This window comes from Branchiostoma belcheri, unplaced genomic scaffold (assembly GCF_001625305.1).
Source record: "Branchiostoma belcheri isolate BF01 breed outbred unplaced genomic scaffold, Haploidv18h27 scaffold29, whole genome shotgun sequence".
In the NCBI taxonomy this organism is placed as follows: domain Eukaryota; kingdom Metazoa; phylum Chordata; class Leptocardii; order Amphioxiformes; family Branchiostomatidae; genus Branchiostoma; species Branchiostoma belcheri.
The window spans coordinates 160,476-173,834 of record NW_017803898.1 but is presented as its reverse complement, the minus strand read 5'-3'; the positions used below and the strand labels follow the sequence as shown (position 1 = coordinate 173,834).

The following is a 13,359-nucleotide window of genomic DNA, read 5'->3' as shown; positions in this document are numbered from 1 at the left end:
AAAATGTGTCCAAATTTGCTGAAAAACATTGGAATTTTGATTATTTTTGTGGAGTTTGGGGAGTTGTTTCAACTCTCGCGAGAGGTGAACTTACATCCGGGAACTTGTGAACGCCATCTTTCTTTTCCCCCGAGCAGCCATACTTTCTGCACGTTTTCCGGTAATTTCTGCAAGAATTTCAACAAAATTTGCTATTATATCACGATTTTTCTCACATATTCGCCGTTAGTTGGATTCATTTAGTGACTAAGATGTTGTTTTACCGTTTCAGTGGTGGTAAGAGCTCGGAAAATCAGCCAAAATGAAGCAAAAGGTGGGTGAAATTTCAGTGTACACATGATGGGGTCTGTCACCAATAATTTTTCGTGGCATGGATCCAACATGCTACTGTGCAGGCAGAGATAGTTCTTTGCAGTGTCATCATCACCATACAAAGTTTAGCCATCTGTGAAACGCCAAAATTTTGTTGTGTATGATCATCTCTTGATCCAGCTCTTCAATTATTTGAAAATATAGAAGAAGAAGATTTGAAAATATAAGTGCCCCCCCCCCCATGGTCCCCAAATCCCCCTCCCAAAGAAAGAATAATTTAAAGATCATATCCACACTTAGTGATGTAAGAAAATTATAATTTTGATATTTGATGACATAAAAGTTTCTTTGACTAGACACAGCTAAGGAGAAGATGTCACTTGTCCAAAACTAAAAGTTGCCCAGTTTCAAGGGATACCCTGATTCCAGGGTTAGCAGAAAATTTGGACATTAATATGTTAAAATGCTCTTATCTTACATTTTTGATAGATTACTGAACTGCCACACCTAAGTCCTACATATTTACATCTACATAAGTTTAACTAAACACAACTTTTCGTAAACTTTTCCGATGGTTTTACAGAGAAAGACGATGGAGAGCATCAACTCCAGGCTGCAGCTGGTGATGAAGTCTGGGAAATACGTCCTGGGCCTGAAGGAGACACTCAAGGTGCTGAGGCAGGGCAAGGCGAAGCTTATCATCATCGCTAATAACACCCCAGCTCTCAGGTTGGTACACTCCACAGAGTCATGTATTACTGTGTAAGATGGGACGGACTACTAAGCTTCTAGGGGAGGCATGAGATACTTTGACTGCTGAGGCAGGGAAAGGCGAAGCTTATCATCATCGCTAATAACACCCCCGCTCTCAGGTTGGTACAGTCCACAGTTATGTGGTACCTATGTAGGATGGGATGGACTATTTAGCTTGGGGGGGGGGCTGAAGGAGACACTCAAGGTGCTGCGACAGGACAAGGCGAAGCTTATCATCATTGCTAATAACACCCCCGCTCTCAGGTTGGTACAGTCCACAGTTATGTGGACCTATGTAGGATGGGATGGACTATTTAGCTGGGGGGGCCTGAAGGAGACACTCAAGGTGCTGCGACAGGGCAAGGCGAAGCTTATCATCATCGCTAATAACACCCCCGCTCTCAGGTTGGTACAGTCTCCATCTGTATGTGGTACTGTGTAAGATGGGATGTAGTATTTAGCTGGGAAGTATGTCCTCGGCCTGAAGGAGACACTCAAGGTGCTGAGGCAGGGCAAGGCCAAGCTTATCATCATCGCTAATAACACCCCAGCACTCAGGTTGGTACAGTCCACAGGGTCATGTAGTACTCAGTAATTTGGGCTGAACTATTTAACTTGTAGGGGAGGCATGAGGAACTTCAAGTGCTGATTTAGGGCAAGGCTAAACAGTAAACTCATCATCATCACTAACAACAACCCCCGCACTCTGGTTGGTTCAGTCTCCATCCACATGTATTACTGTGTGAAATGGGATGGACTATTTCATGTATAGGGGTTTGCACGTCTTTTATTTCTTCCAGTGATGTCGATCTGCCAAGAAATCAGCAATAACGGACATGCCTTCATGGTGAACTAGTCACTGCCAGGCTTGGTGAAGTGGCTGGAAAGACTAGTTCTCTCGCGCTAAGAGAGCTCGGAATCCGATTCAATCGGCAAACTATTCTCTTAGTGCAGGACCTACTCCCCTGGTAGATGATTTATTTGGCCAATGTCTTCTCTTTCCAGCCGCTTCTTGAAGCCTGGTAGAGGCTACCAATGAACTGCCAATTCATAAGATTTCTTCTAATCTCACAACTTCTCACCATGTTTTTTTGCCCCTTGTAGAAAGAGCGAAATTGAGTACTACGCCATGCTGGCCAAGACAGGTGTCCACCACTACTCCGGTAACAACATCGAGCTGGGCACGGCCTGCGGAAAATACTTCAGAGTCTGCACACTGGCCATCACAGATCCAGGTAGGAACAAATACTAGTACTTTATAAAGCTCTCTCCTACAGAAGGCATGTCTTCATAAATTAAGCAGGGGTCTCCCCAGAAAATCTTAGGGGAGAGGTACTCCCTGCCTTATGAGTTGATGAACATGAAACATGAAAATACTAAGAGAAAACCCTAAATCTGAACATTTTGGGAGAGGTTCTAGGGTTTTGGGTAAAGGGGGAACACCCTTGCTTCATTGCTTGGGGAGAGCGCCGTTAAGTGTGGAATCGTGTATAATTGTTTAGTTACAACATTGTAACTATGCTGTTGATGCTTTGGGGATTTCAGAAATGCATTGATAGATGTTTGATGGTTAAAGTACAGACATGAACTATTCACTTAAGACTTAAAACATACTTAATTGGAATTACATGTATTTGAACTGACGTGAAACTTTCTGCCTTCTCCAGGGGACAGTGACATTATCCGGTCTATGCCAGCTGAGGACAAGGGAGAAGCCAAGTGAGCAGCTTCATCTAGTCACGTAGAGCTCTGAATGAAATAAACATCTCCAGTTCAAACTTCCTGTCTTGGTTATTTGTTGATATACATGTACTACTACATTGTGGTGTGATATAGTGTGCAGAGAGTAATAAGTACCTAATACCAGCCCAGAAGAAAACAAGAAATAGCCATGCATTCAAGTACCAGAGTTATCAACCAAGGATTGAGGTGTTCAAGAATTCATTCTTTTCTAGAACTATCGCAGAGTGGAACTCGCTGTCACCAAGTACAGTAGGGGCATTGTCAATAGATAGCTTTAAACAATGTCTAGAGCTAAAAGTTCAAGGGTTAGGTGTAACAAGTCGATCGGTGTAATATAGCCAGCTGCCGCCGCGCCGCGTGCCAGCGAAGCTGGTGTGTTACGCAGAAAGGCGGTTATACCGTCTATACAGATACAGATACAGAGAGTACTTAAAGCAGGCCAATCTTGTTCATTGATGCAAATGTGTGTTGCCTGTATACAAGTGCCCAAATAAGCTGCTGAAAACCATGGTCTGTTAAGAATACAAGTTTTTATTGTGCGTGTGATTGTGCGTAGTTGTCCACACCGTAGGTGTGCTTAAAATTACTTTATGATGACAAAACATGGTTACATTTCATTTAATATTGCAATGTAAACCTCACAATTTCAGAGTCTCTACCATGTCAGACATATATAGTATAGCCACCACAACAGTTTTGTCAGCTGACCCTGAGAGTTGTACCACCTCTGTCGTACCCTGGGTCCATACTGGAAGCTTGTAGGCCGTTGGCTGAGCCTGGAACAGGACATACTTGACCACTGGTACAATCCGTGGGGACATGGCTCACCAACGCTCGAAAGTTCAACGTGATAGGTCGCTCTGGAAAATGCATAGCCCTTACTTCTGCACCTGCGCGAAACCCATAATGTAGTGTGCATAGCACTTCAGCAGAACGTCTCATATAAGGTGGTATTTTGCTCATATAAGGTTAGCATTTCGACAGTAGTTTCCAAATGTTATGTCGGAAAGAATATCCTCTGCAACAGGCAAAATTCTCATGCAGCGTTGACCAAAGGCCATAAGGCTAACACTCCGTCTAGTTCTCAAATGTTCATCTTGGAAAAGATTTCGTCTGCTACAGGCAAAATTTTGATGCTACCAAGCTTCTGACAAAAATCTGAGTTTTGCACAGGTGCAGTACATTCTGCTGACATGGTTCTTACATCTCTTCTATATGCTCTTCCTCTCCGTACTTGAACTTGAAGACTGCATCCAAGTATTGTTGGTACAGTTTATCCATGAAACTCTCCCGGGTAGGAGACAGCCAATCACCGAAGCCGATGTGGCCTCCGTGGGATGTCATAACCAGCGCGATGTTTGGGTTCTTTTCTATCTCTTCAGTTGGAATGGCTGAAAAAAAAATTAAGCATATTACTACATGTATTTAAATTCTGGTCACAAAGAACAAATAACAATTGGGCAAGGTGGTAGAATTAGAACTGAACAGTGGTTTAAGCAACAAAAATATTTGAAATGGTCATTGCCCTACCTGCAATTTTGTTGTTTGTTAAACTTTCTCATCTAACCCCTTATTTTCACTTAAATTGTTCCTATCAAAAGCATTCATTTTTTATTTTCCAGTATTCATTTGTTGGTTTGGCTGGTATACAAAGCAGCCAAACTAGTACACTACTGCAGGTACATAGCTAATGGCAAGCCTTGAATAATAATAATAACATCAATGTTATTAAAAACATACTAGAGTACTCACTGTACAATGGAGCAAAGACGTCATCCGCTGCATTTAGACTCAGCACGGGTGTCTGGACTCTGCTGACTTTGTTACAGGCACTCGCAAGGGTGTAAAAGTGTTCCACTGACTCAAAACCAAACACTTTGGTGGTGAAACAATCATCATGTTCAGCTATGGTAGACGACTGGGGAAAAAACAAGGACAGAATCATATTATTTTGTATAATATCATGACTCAGTATTGATATATAAAGTCATAAAATGTTACAAAAAATTTAATCTCACACTATATATTACTTAGCGTGATGAAGGTAAAACATTTTTCACCTTGAGGGCGTGATCAACATCCACACGACTGTCCTTGTCAAACATTTCCCTGTTTCTGGAGACAAAAGTAAGTTCAACAATTAAAACATTGTTTGCATGCTTTGTTATTCATGTATATGCATGAAAATAAAACTTCCAGAACTTAATGATAAAATTTTGATACTCCCTTGTTCTAATTTATGAAGAAACTTAAAACCGCATTTCTTCCTCAAAGATATCAGTATGGTATGGAATAGGATTAATTCAATGCACTACAAATGTACATGAAAAAAATGACCAGAAACTGACTTTGAAAATCCAGTTTTGCTGCCCTGAAATTGCATTGGATGCCTTTAATAAAAGAAATAAGATAAAGTTGTTCTTACTGTCTTATATATTTTCTCAGTCCGTATGTCAGATACTTGTTAAACAGCAGCTGGTTCAGAGGTTCTTCAAGAGATTTGGTTGTCTTCGAGGCGTCCCAAGGCATGGACATGACCATAGCTGCTACAAGGCCACAGTGTGCGCCGAACTTGGCCAGGTAGTTGAAGATGATCATCCTGTGGGTAACATTGAAAATTACCTGCACCTGACAAATTGTACCTGCACCACTCAGACTTTGGGTCAGTATGAATCACACTAAAACTGTTCAGAAGACATTGCCATTGTTTCTTTTAATAATATAAGTTTTATACTTGCTAGGTGGTAAAAGTCAATGAAGCAAATAAAAAGCAACATACACCTATGCACATGTATACATATGAAAAACCCAGTACATGGACCAGTGCAGGATAGGTGTAGGCAGACATCAGAAATACCTGCACAGCTCCAATTCTACCTGTACTAACCTGCATATACCCAGTACATGGACCAGTGCAGGTTAGGTGTGGGCAGACATCAGAAATACCTGCACAGCTCCAGTTCTACTTGCACTAACCTGCATATACCCAGTACATAGACCAGTGCAGGTTAGGTGCAGGTAGATATCAGAAATACCTGCACAGCTCCAATTTTACCTGCACTAAGGTGCATACATACAGACAAACCGAAAAACACACAAAGACACACACATAGACAACCCAATTTAGAGCAACTTTACAAATATCCTAAGAGTTTTAGAATAGTTGACGATTTGAAGATTTTAAACTTCACCCTCCAAGTGATGCCCCGACAGCCATGACTGGTGCTTCAGGGTAGAGTTTCCTGATGTGAGATACTACAAGCAGGAGGTCACTGGTGTCAGCTGCACAGTAGTATCTGTTGTTCTGCAGGGACAGAGACAGAACTATAAATATATCCTGTTCACACCTAAAGCTATGAGTAGTACAGTCTAGTATGGCAATTTTTTACTTCACTTTGCAGTGCAAATTTTTCCCATTTATGGAAGGCTTTAGGTGGTTTAGCACAAAAAAGGGAATGTGAGCTGGTTCCCAACATTCAGGTTTTTTTTTATTTGAACCTAAACATTTTTATAAGTCCGGAACTGGTCCAGCGAACCGATACACAGCAGTAATGTATCTGTAGTTCTACTGCTGACCCACTAGCCTACCTTCAGTTTGACCCCGTTGCTGCCCCTATGATTGTACACAACACTCCTGTAACCCCTCTCACAGCCTCCTCGGGCCAGGTTGATGACGTAATAGGAGCCACTGTGACCTGATGGCCAAGGAAAACAAAAGACACAAAAAATTAATATCTTGATTTATTGAACTTGCAACAGTGCTTATACACGTGGAACACAGGCTGCTGTTGTTGTGTGAACTTGTGTCCCACATATACAGATACAAACAAATACAGGGCAGACAATACTCATTTTCACTTGAGTTTGGTGGGGAAAGTTGTGTGCCTTTCCCAAGGGCACAAGATCAGTGGCATGTCAGGACTCGAACCCGGGACCTCTACACAACCCGCTACACAACCCGCTACACAACCCCAACTGCAACACATGTTTTCCTTTTTTCTTTTTGCATAACCCCCTTGCCACTAATACTAGTCTAAGAATAAGTTGAAATAAGGCAAAAATTCTACCCTTCTAGTTCTATCTCCTACTGTTTTGAAATGGAATAGTCCTGACCTGACATCCCTGGGAGGATAACTATGATGGGGCGTGTCCTGTTGTCATGGTGACTGTTGCCATGGTGATCCAGCCAGTCCAGGTGGAGCTCCCCTCCATCAGGCATGTCTAGAATCTCTCTGCAAAAAACTGTCACTTTCAGTCTTACATGTATGTTGCAGAATGATGTACAATGTATAAGATACAATTCTTTCGGGTGTAAGTTCATACATACATGGTAATGAAAATGGGAAGATATAAACAATTCCCTGTTAGAAAGAATATGTAAATACTGTACAGTTTTTACAGCTCTTTTCTGCACAAATGTACAATGAACAGTGGACCACAGCCTATTGTCCCATCCTGAGGACTGTGACCTTTTCCAGTAGCATGCATGCTGGGTGAGCAACAAGAACTGCATGGGATTCAAACTCCCAACCCCTAGATTTTGGTCCACAAATACAAAACTGTAGGGTCTCTAACCACCTAACTACACAATTTGCTCTTACATAGGAAACAATGCCTCATCTTACCGTCTGTATGGTGGCAGTTTCCAGGTTGTCAAATCACCCAGTACCGAGCACATGATGGTGTGTAGACGTGATGTGAAGCACCAGACAGTCGGGTAGTACTCCTGTACCAGCACAGGACAGCGCCGCTGGAGGAAGTCTGCACAAGCAGCACTGCCTGTGATCAGCAACGGCTTCTACAGTGGACACAAATAAATACTTTGATGTCTGTATCTGTACAGCTAGTGTAACTTCCTTTCGACATAACACATCAGCTTTGTAGGCACACGGCGTGGCAGCAGCTGGCTATACATGTATTACACCGAACTTAACCTGGAGTCCAGCAGCCTTGTTAGCTTTGGTCCGCTAGCGGATCCGGTGGAGCTGACCAAAGCTAACAAGGCTGGACTCCAGGCTATAGTTACACCTAGCCTTGCCTTTGGACATCCAACTTTAAACATTGGACTTTTGGAGATATCTAGTGATGATGCCCTACTGTACTTGGTGGCAGATATTTATTTTTTAGGGACGATATACACACATATATATATATACACCACAGGCCGTACTTAACTCAGAATCAGTAAATGAGTTCAAGACGAACTTAGACAAATACTGGGAGAGCATAAAGTATAACACTGAGTGAAGTCGAGATCGGGATCACCCCAGATTACCTCTCATCCCGAAGACGGTATCAAGGTATCAAGGTATACACATATATACGCCTATTATTACAAAAACGGCATAACGTTTAACTTCCCTTGAAAAAAAATTGGTTGCTTGGTGCAGTTTTCGTCGTCTGCAACTTTCAAGGGGGAGGGGGGCGAACTGGAAATCAGAATTGACGTGAAGAATGTAGAAAATAGCGACATAAATAAAATGCCAAACTCACTTTGACAACACGAGTGAGGTAGTAAGTAAGTGTGGCGACTGACACGCCCACAAAAATCCCCAAAGAAGACTTGTATTTCCACATTTTCTCTTCCGATGGCCAAAATCCATCCAAAACTTCCGCCATCTTGGATGACCTAGTTTAACCTGTACCTGATTATCCGGATAACGTCGCGATTTCTTCACGAATTTAAACGTATAAATCAAAACTAGGATTTACTGTTAATCGGTTACTTTTGCTCAGCGGTAGAAATCGTTCTTCCTTGATTTTTAAAAGCTTTGAATGTGACTACTGGTAAAAATTGTAGTGAAATTGTACAAACCTCAATACCTATCTGATTTGACCTCTAGGTCGTTGACCTTTGGTCACAGTGACCACCAAGATGGCGGAAAGTTTGCATGAGTTTTGGAGACTGCTCGCGAAAAGGCGGTCAGAATGGCCGGTAGCTACGCTTCTCATCGGTGTAACGGCAACCGTAGCAACCTACTACCTCAAGTTTGTCGTCAAGGTGCGTTTTACGCTTACTTGTTGGGGATTTTTCTTTTTATATGACAAACTATGAACTTCATAAACTTTTCCCTCCCCCTTATACCGGTCTTCCGATACTAGGCAATATATATAGTAGTATTCTAGGGAGAGGTCTGGTTGACATTGGTCTTTTATTTCACAATCTGTAACTTATGAAATAAAGGTTGTAACGCAGTAATGACCATGAAAAAGAATGTGCTAAAAAGACACCCGGCTTGGAATTCACTTCCGGGTTCAAGTTTTGTAGCCTGGATGCCAGACTGTTTCCAGGTCCCACATTACCTTTTTATGTAATTTTTGGTGACAGTATTCTGGTCTAATTTGGTAAATCTAAGTACTAAGCAAGAAAAGTAAAATGGCCACTTACATATTCAACAAGTAATATTTGTGTCCACTGTAGAAGCCGTTGCTGATCACAGGCAGTGCTGCTTGTGCTGACTTCCTCCAGCGGCGCTGTCCTGTGCTGGTACAGGAGTACTACCCAACTGTCTGGTGCTTCACCTCACGGCTTCACACCATCATGTGCTCAGTCTTAGGCAACCTCGCAAAAAAGCTGCCTCCGTACAGAAAGTGAGCATCGCATGTTCTCGCATTTTTACTTACAGTGTACAGAAGTACTGTAATTCACTGTCCAGACAAGGGTTGACAGCCCATGGGTGGGGAAATTGACAGGCAAAATGACAAGAGGTCAAAGGGCTCAGAATCTGACCGAGAGGTAGAAGGGAAGGACAAGGGGAAATTCAGGAAGCCGAGTATTGCAATACTTCCCAAAGTCTGAAGTCTCCTTGTTCTAGATAGTAATCAAATACTCAGTGTAACTTTAACCAAGGTTCTTGCCTTAACCTTAGACATACAGATGTATAAGGCAAGTATACTTGGTATGATATAGTCAATATAATCAAAGAAGCTAAAATGAAAGCTATTATTAGGATCTTAATATATTCTTTTATATCAACATGTGAAAAATTAACAATGTGCAATTTTGCAGAGATATCCTGCCCACTCCCGATGGTGGAGAGGTCCACTTGGAATGGCTGGATCACCATGGTGACAGTTGCCATGACAACAGGACACGCCCCATTGTTGTCATTCTTCCTGGTCTCTCAGGTAAGGCAACAAATACATGTAAACTTCACCCCCTTACTTAGTGCCCATATGTTGCTTTGCATCCTTTTCTACTTGCAGACAAAAATATAACAACACTGGAGATGTGTGGCTATCATTGTGAAATAGTTGAGAATGCCAGAAAGACACGGAAACACACATGCATACACTCACACATACACAAACACTCACGTGCAGACACATGTACAAAAGTAACAGCAATCATGACAATGATGCCTAATAATACATTGCCTTTGTTATATTTCTGTTTCTACTAGGGCACAGCTGTTCTCATTATGCCATCAGACTAGCCAGAGGAGCCACTCAGAAGGGCTACAGAAGTGTTGTGTTTAACCATAGGGGTTCAAACGGGGTAAAGTTAACGGTAAGGAGCAGCTTATTATGATAAGTTAAATGTGTGTAACTTTTGTTGCTGTTTCCTGATAGTGTGGTTTTTGCACAAATCTTTTCAGCACTTTTTGATGGATTTTTGTTTTGCGTAGCTGACTGAGCAGCAATTACCAAATAATGATATGCAAAAGATGTAAAATATTGACTCTCCCAGACTGGAAAAGACTTGTTATTTCATGATCAATTTCATTTGAAAAGACAAGGTAATTTGCAATTTCATTACAATTAAAGTATGCCTCATTTTACCACAGCATTATTTTTCTGTACATACATGCATGAAATTATTGTATAAAACACAAATTATACAATAACTGAGGAATAAAATTGGTTGTTTCCAGTCTAACAGGTTATACTGTGCAGCTGATTCAGAAGATTTTCAACTTGCCGTCGGTCACGTCAAGAAACTGTTTCCAGATGCTCCACTTATGGCTGTGGGCTGTTCTATGGGAGGGTAATAATAATACTGTTACAACATCTTAATGACAATCAAATTAACTTTACAATGTGTTGATGTAATTCATTGACTGCCATTCTGATTATAGCAATTTCAACATGTGTAGGATACAGAAAATTGAATTACTAAGTACTAGTATACATTTCTTAAAAATGGTATTTGTTGTAATTGCTAGTGCAGACTTCAGTGCATGATTTGGCAGAAGTGGCGTGTAAGATTTCTGAAACTTCCTAAGAGTACTGTTTGACTCTTAAAAAGTTACAATCTTGGTCACTATGCTTTCATGTCTTGATTCACTTCTAAATGAACCTGTATTGGTGATTACATGGTAGCAGTGGTGATGTCTACATTCTGCCTTTTCAAATGAGTTTGACTCTTTAACAACTCCAATCTTGTTTTAACTGGTCATTTTTTGTTTCAGAATGATCCTGTTCAACTATCTGGCCAAGTTAGGTGAGGATTGTGGGTTGGTGGCTGCTATGGTTGTAGGGATGCCCTGGGACGCCAATAGGACAGGAGAGTCTCTGGAACAGCCGCTGAATCGTCTGATATTCAACAGAAACCTGGTCCAACAGCTAAGAAGGGATTTACGCCTGTAAGTACAAAATCAAATTATTACTTTTCACTTTAGTACATGTACTATTAGTGACACATTCAAGCAATCCACTACTAGTATGTAAAAGTTTAGGAGTTGTTCATTTCTTTCTTGCATAAAATTTGCTTTTGATTCATATGGAAAATGTAAAATTGTCTGAAGTGAATTGAGCATCATTATGTTGTAGATGAATTACTTTAACCCTGGAAATTGTTTTTTTTCTCAGTAACCGTGATCTGTTTGACAATGATGACAGAGTGGATGTTGACCACACCCTTCAAGTGAGCACAGTTTACATGCGACAACTTTTACACTAAAGAGGTTATAACATTAGATTAGAGGATTCAGTAGCATCATGATTTACCGGTAGGTCTCTTGCTACATGTACATTGTATTACAATGATGTACAGTATATGTCTAGTCAGAGACTCGAATTGGAGAAATGGAGATTCTACAGGTAGAGATCCCGATCAGAGTCTTTGTCAAGAGAAACACTTGCAAAGATCCCAATTGGAGTTTGTAGATTTTTAAAAAATTGCTTAAAAGACAGTCAAAACTTTTCAAATCACTTAAGATCAATGGATTGATGATTTAGGATTTGTGAATGGGAAATGACCCTAACACATTAACAGCATCCCATTCAGAGTCTTACTGGTACATGTACAATGTAGAACTGCTGATCCTACCAGATCAGAGTCTCTACACTGACATAAATGTTTCTTTCCTCCATTAAGTCAGCGACAGTGATGGAGTTTGACGACCGTTTCACCATCAAACTGTTTGGTTTTGACTCTGTCCATCACTACTACACGTCTGCAAGTGCCTGCTACAAAATCAACGACATCAAAATCCCTCTGCTCAGCCTTAACTCTGCTGATGATGTCTTTGCTCCCTTTGACTGTGAGTAGAAGTTTACAATAATGAACTAGAAAGGTAACATTTGCAACGAAAATGCATAATGTTTACCTTGAAGTTTGCATATGGTCAGCTCTGTTAATTCTTACTCAAACACATTCATACATATGTTCAGACAGGAGTCTAAATCCCTCTTGCTATAAACTTGCAACATGATGTAACCCAACACTTGTTACCATGGTGACAGACGTCTGGTTCAGGTCATTGATCTTATTTGTTTGGAGAAGAAGAAGAAACAGGGCAAAAACAATATTATGTTTTCCTTCGGTAAACATAATGAATAAATCAAGAAATTCACAATTCTAAATGCTTCATGGAAGTCTGGAATTCTTGATTTCTTACCTTGAGGATACCTTGAGGATGTATTGGTGGCTGAAGGCATCGCCTGCTGTGCCACCTTCTTGTCATTCCAGGTACTTCCTCTCCTCCCAACACATGTCCAACCTTGACTCGAAGGCATTAACGGACTTTGCCTCTACAACAATATCTGACAAGGAGTTCAAACTCTTGTTCAAATTCTTGTTGAATTTCAGATTCAATTTCAGATTCAGATTGAAGTTCAAATTCTTGTTGAATTTTGCAGTACATATTGATAATCTCAGAGTCACACAGTGTCAGTGTCTACATTGTTAACGTTTTGTGTCATTTCACCTCCAGCCATCCCTATTAAGGCCATAAAGAAGAATCCAAACATCTCATTGGTGGTGACGTCACATGGTGGACATGTCGGCTTTGGTGATTGGCTGTTCCCTACCCGGGAGAGTTTCATGGATAAACTGTTCCAACAGTACGTGGATGCTGTGTTCAAATATGGGACAAAAGAACTTATAGGGACACACACAGAGAAGTAATGTCTGTGAAATATTGTATCACAGACTCCTAACTTGGGACATATGTATTAAGTTTTCCACTTCAAACATAAAAAAACTGCATACTGTTTGTCTAGCAATTTTTAAAGAAGTTTTTGGTATATTTTTTGTGCTTTTCTTTGATAAAAATTTAGTAGATTACTGGAATCTATTACCAGTTTGTTAAAATTGCAAGGAATGTT

General features: G+C 40.8%; 2 protein-coding genes and 1 pseudogene across 3 annotated transcripts; 2 read left to right on the top strand and 1 right to left on the bottom strand.

Annotated features, from left to right (window-relative positions):
• Window positions 1–89: 89 nt before the first annotated feature.
• LOC109473078 (60S ribosomal protein L30) lies at window positions 90–2,843 on the top strand. 2 transcript variants are annotated; one of them, XM_019772989.1, is made up of 6 exons: window positions 90–160; window positions 272–313; window positions 896–1,000; window positions 1,430–1,470; window positions 2,170–2,300; window positions 2,733–2,843. In XM_019772989.1, the coding sequence occupies exons 2-6, from the start codon at window positions 302–304 to the stop codon at window positions 2,786–2,788; spliced, it is 345 nt and encodes a 114-aa protein (XP_019628548.1). In that variant the 5' UTR covers window positions 90–160; window positions 272–301; the 3' UTR covers window positions 2,789–2,843. The 2 variants fall into 2 exon arrangements, with proteins under 2 accessions (XP_019628548.1, XP_019628547.1); XM_019772988.1 differs by lacking the exon at window positions 1,430–1,470 and having other exon boundaries at window positions 896–1,041.
• A 1,024-nt stretch (window positions 2,844–3,867) lies between these two features.
• On the bottom strand, window positions 3,868–8,426 carry LOC109473037 (phospholipase ABHD3-like). Its single transcript, XM_019772929.1, has 9 exons — window positions 8,302–8,426; window positions 7,434–7,606; window positions 6,922–7,040; window positions 6,397–6,503; window positions 6,000–6,112; window positions 5,234–5,407; window positions 4,869–4,923; window positions 4,561–4,726; window positions 3,868–4,199 (listed from the first exon to the last, which is right to left on the bottom strand). The coding sequence occupies exons 1-9, from the start codon at window positions 8,383–8,385 to the stop codon at window positions 4,009–4,011; spliced, it is 1,182 nt and encodes a 393-aa protein (XP_019628488.1). The 5' UTR covers window positions 8,386–8,426; the 3' UTR covers window positions 3,868–4,008.
• A 256-nt stretch (window positions 8,427–8,682) lies between these two features.
• Window positions 8,683–13,193, top strand: LOC109473112 (annotated as a pseudogene).
• The last annotated feature ends 166 nt before the right edge of the window (window positions 13,194–13,359 follow it).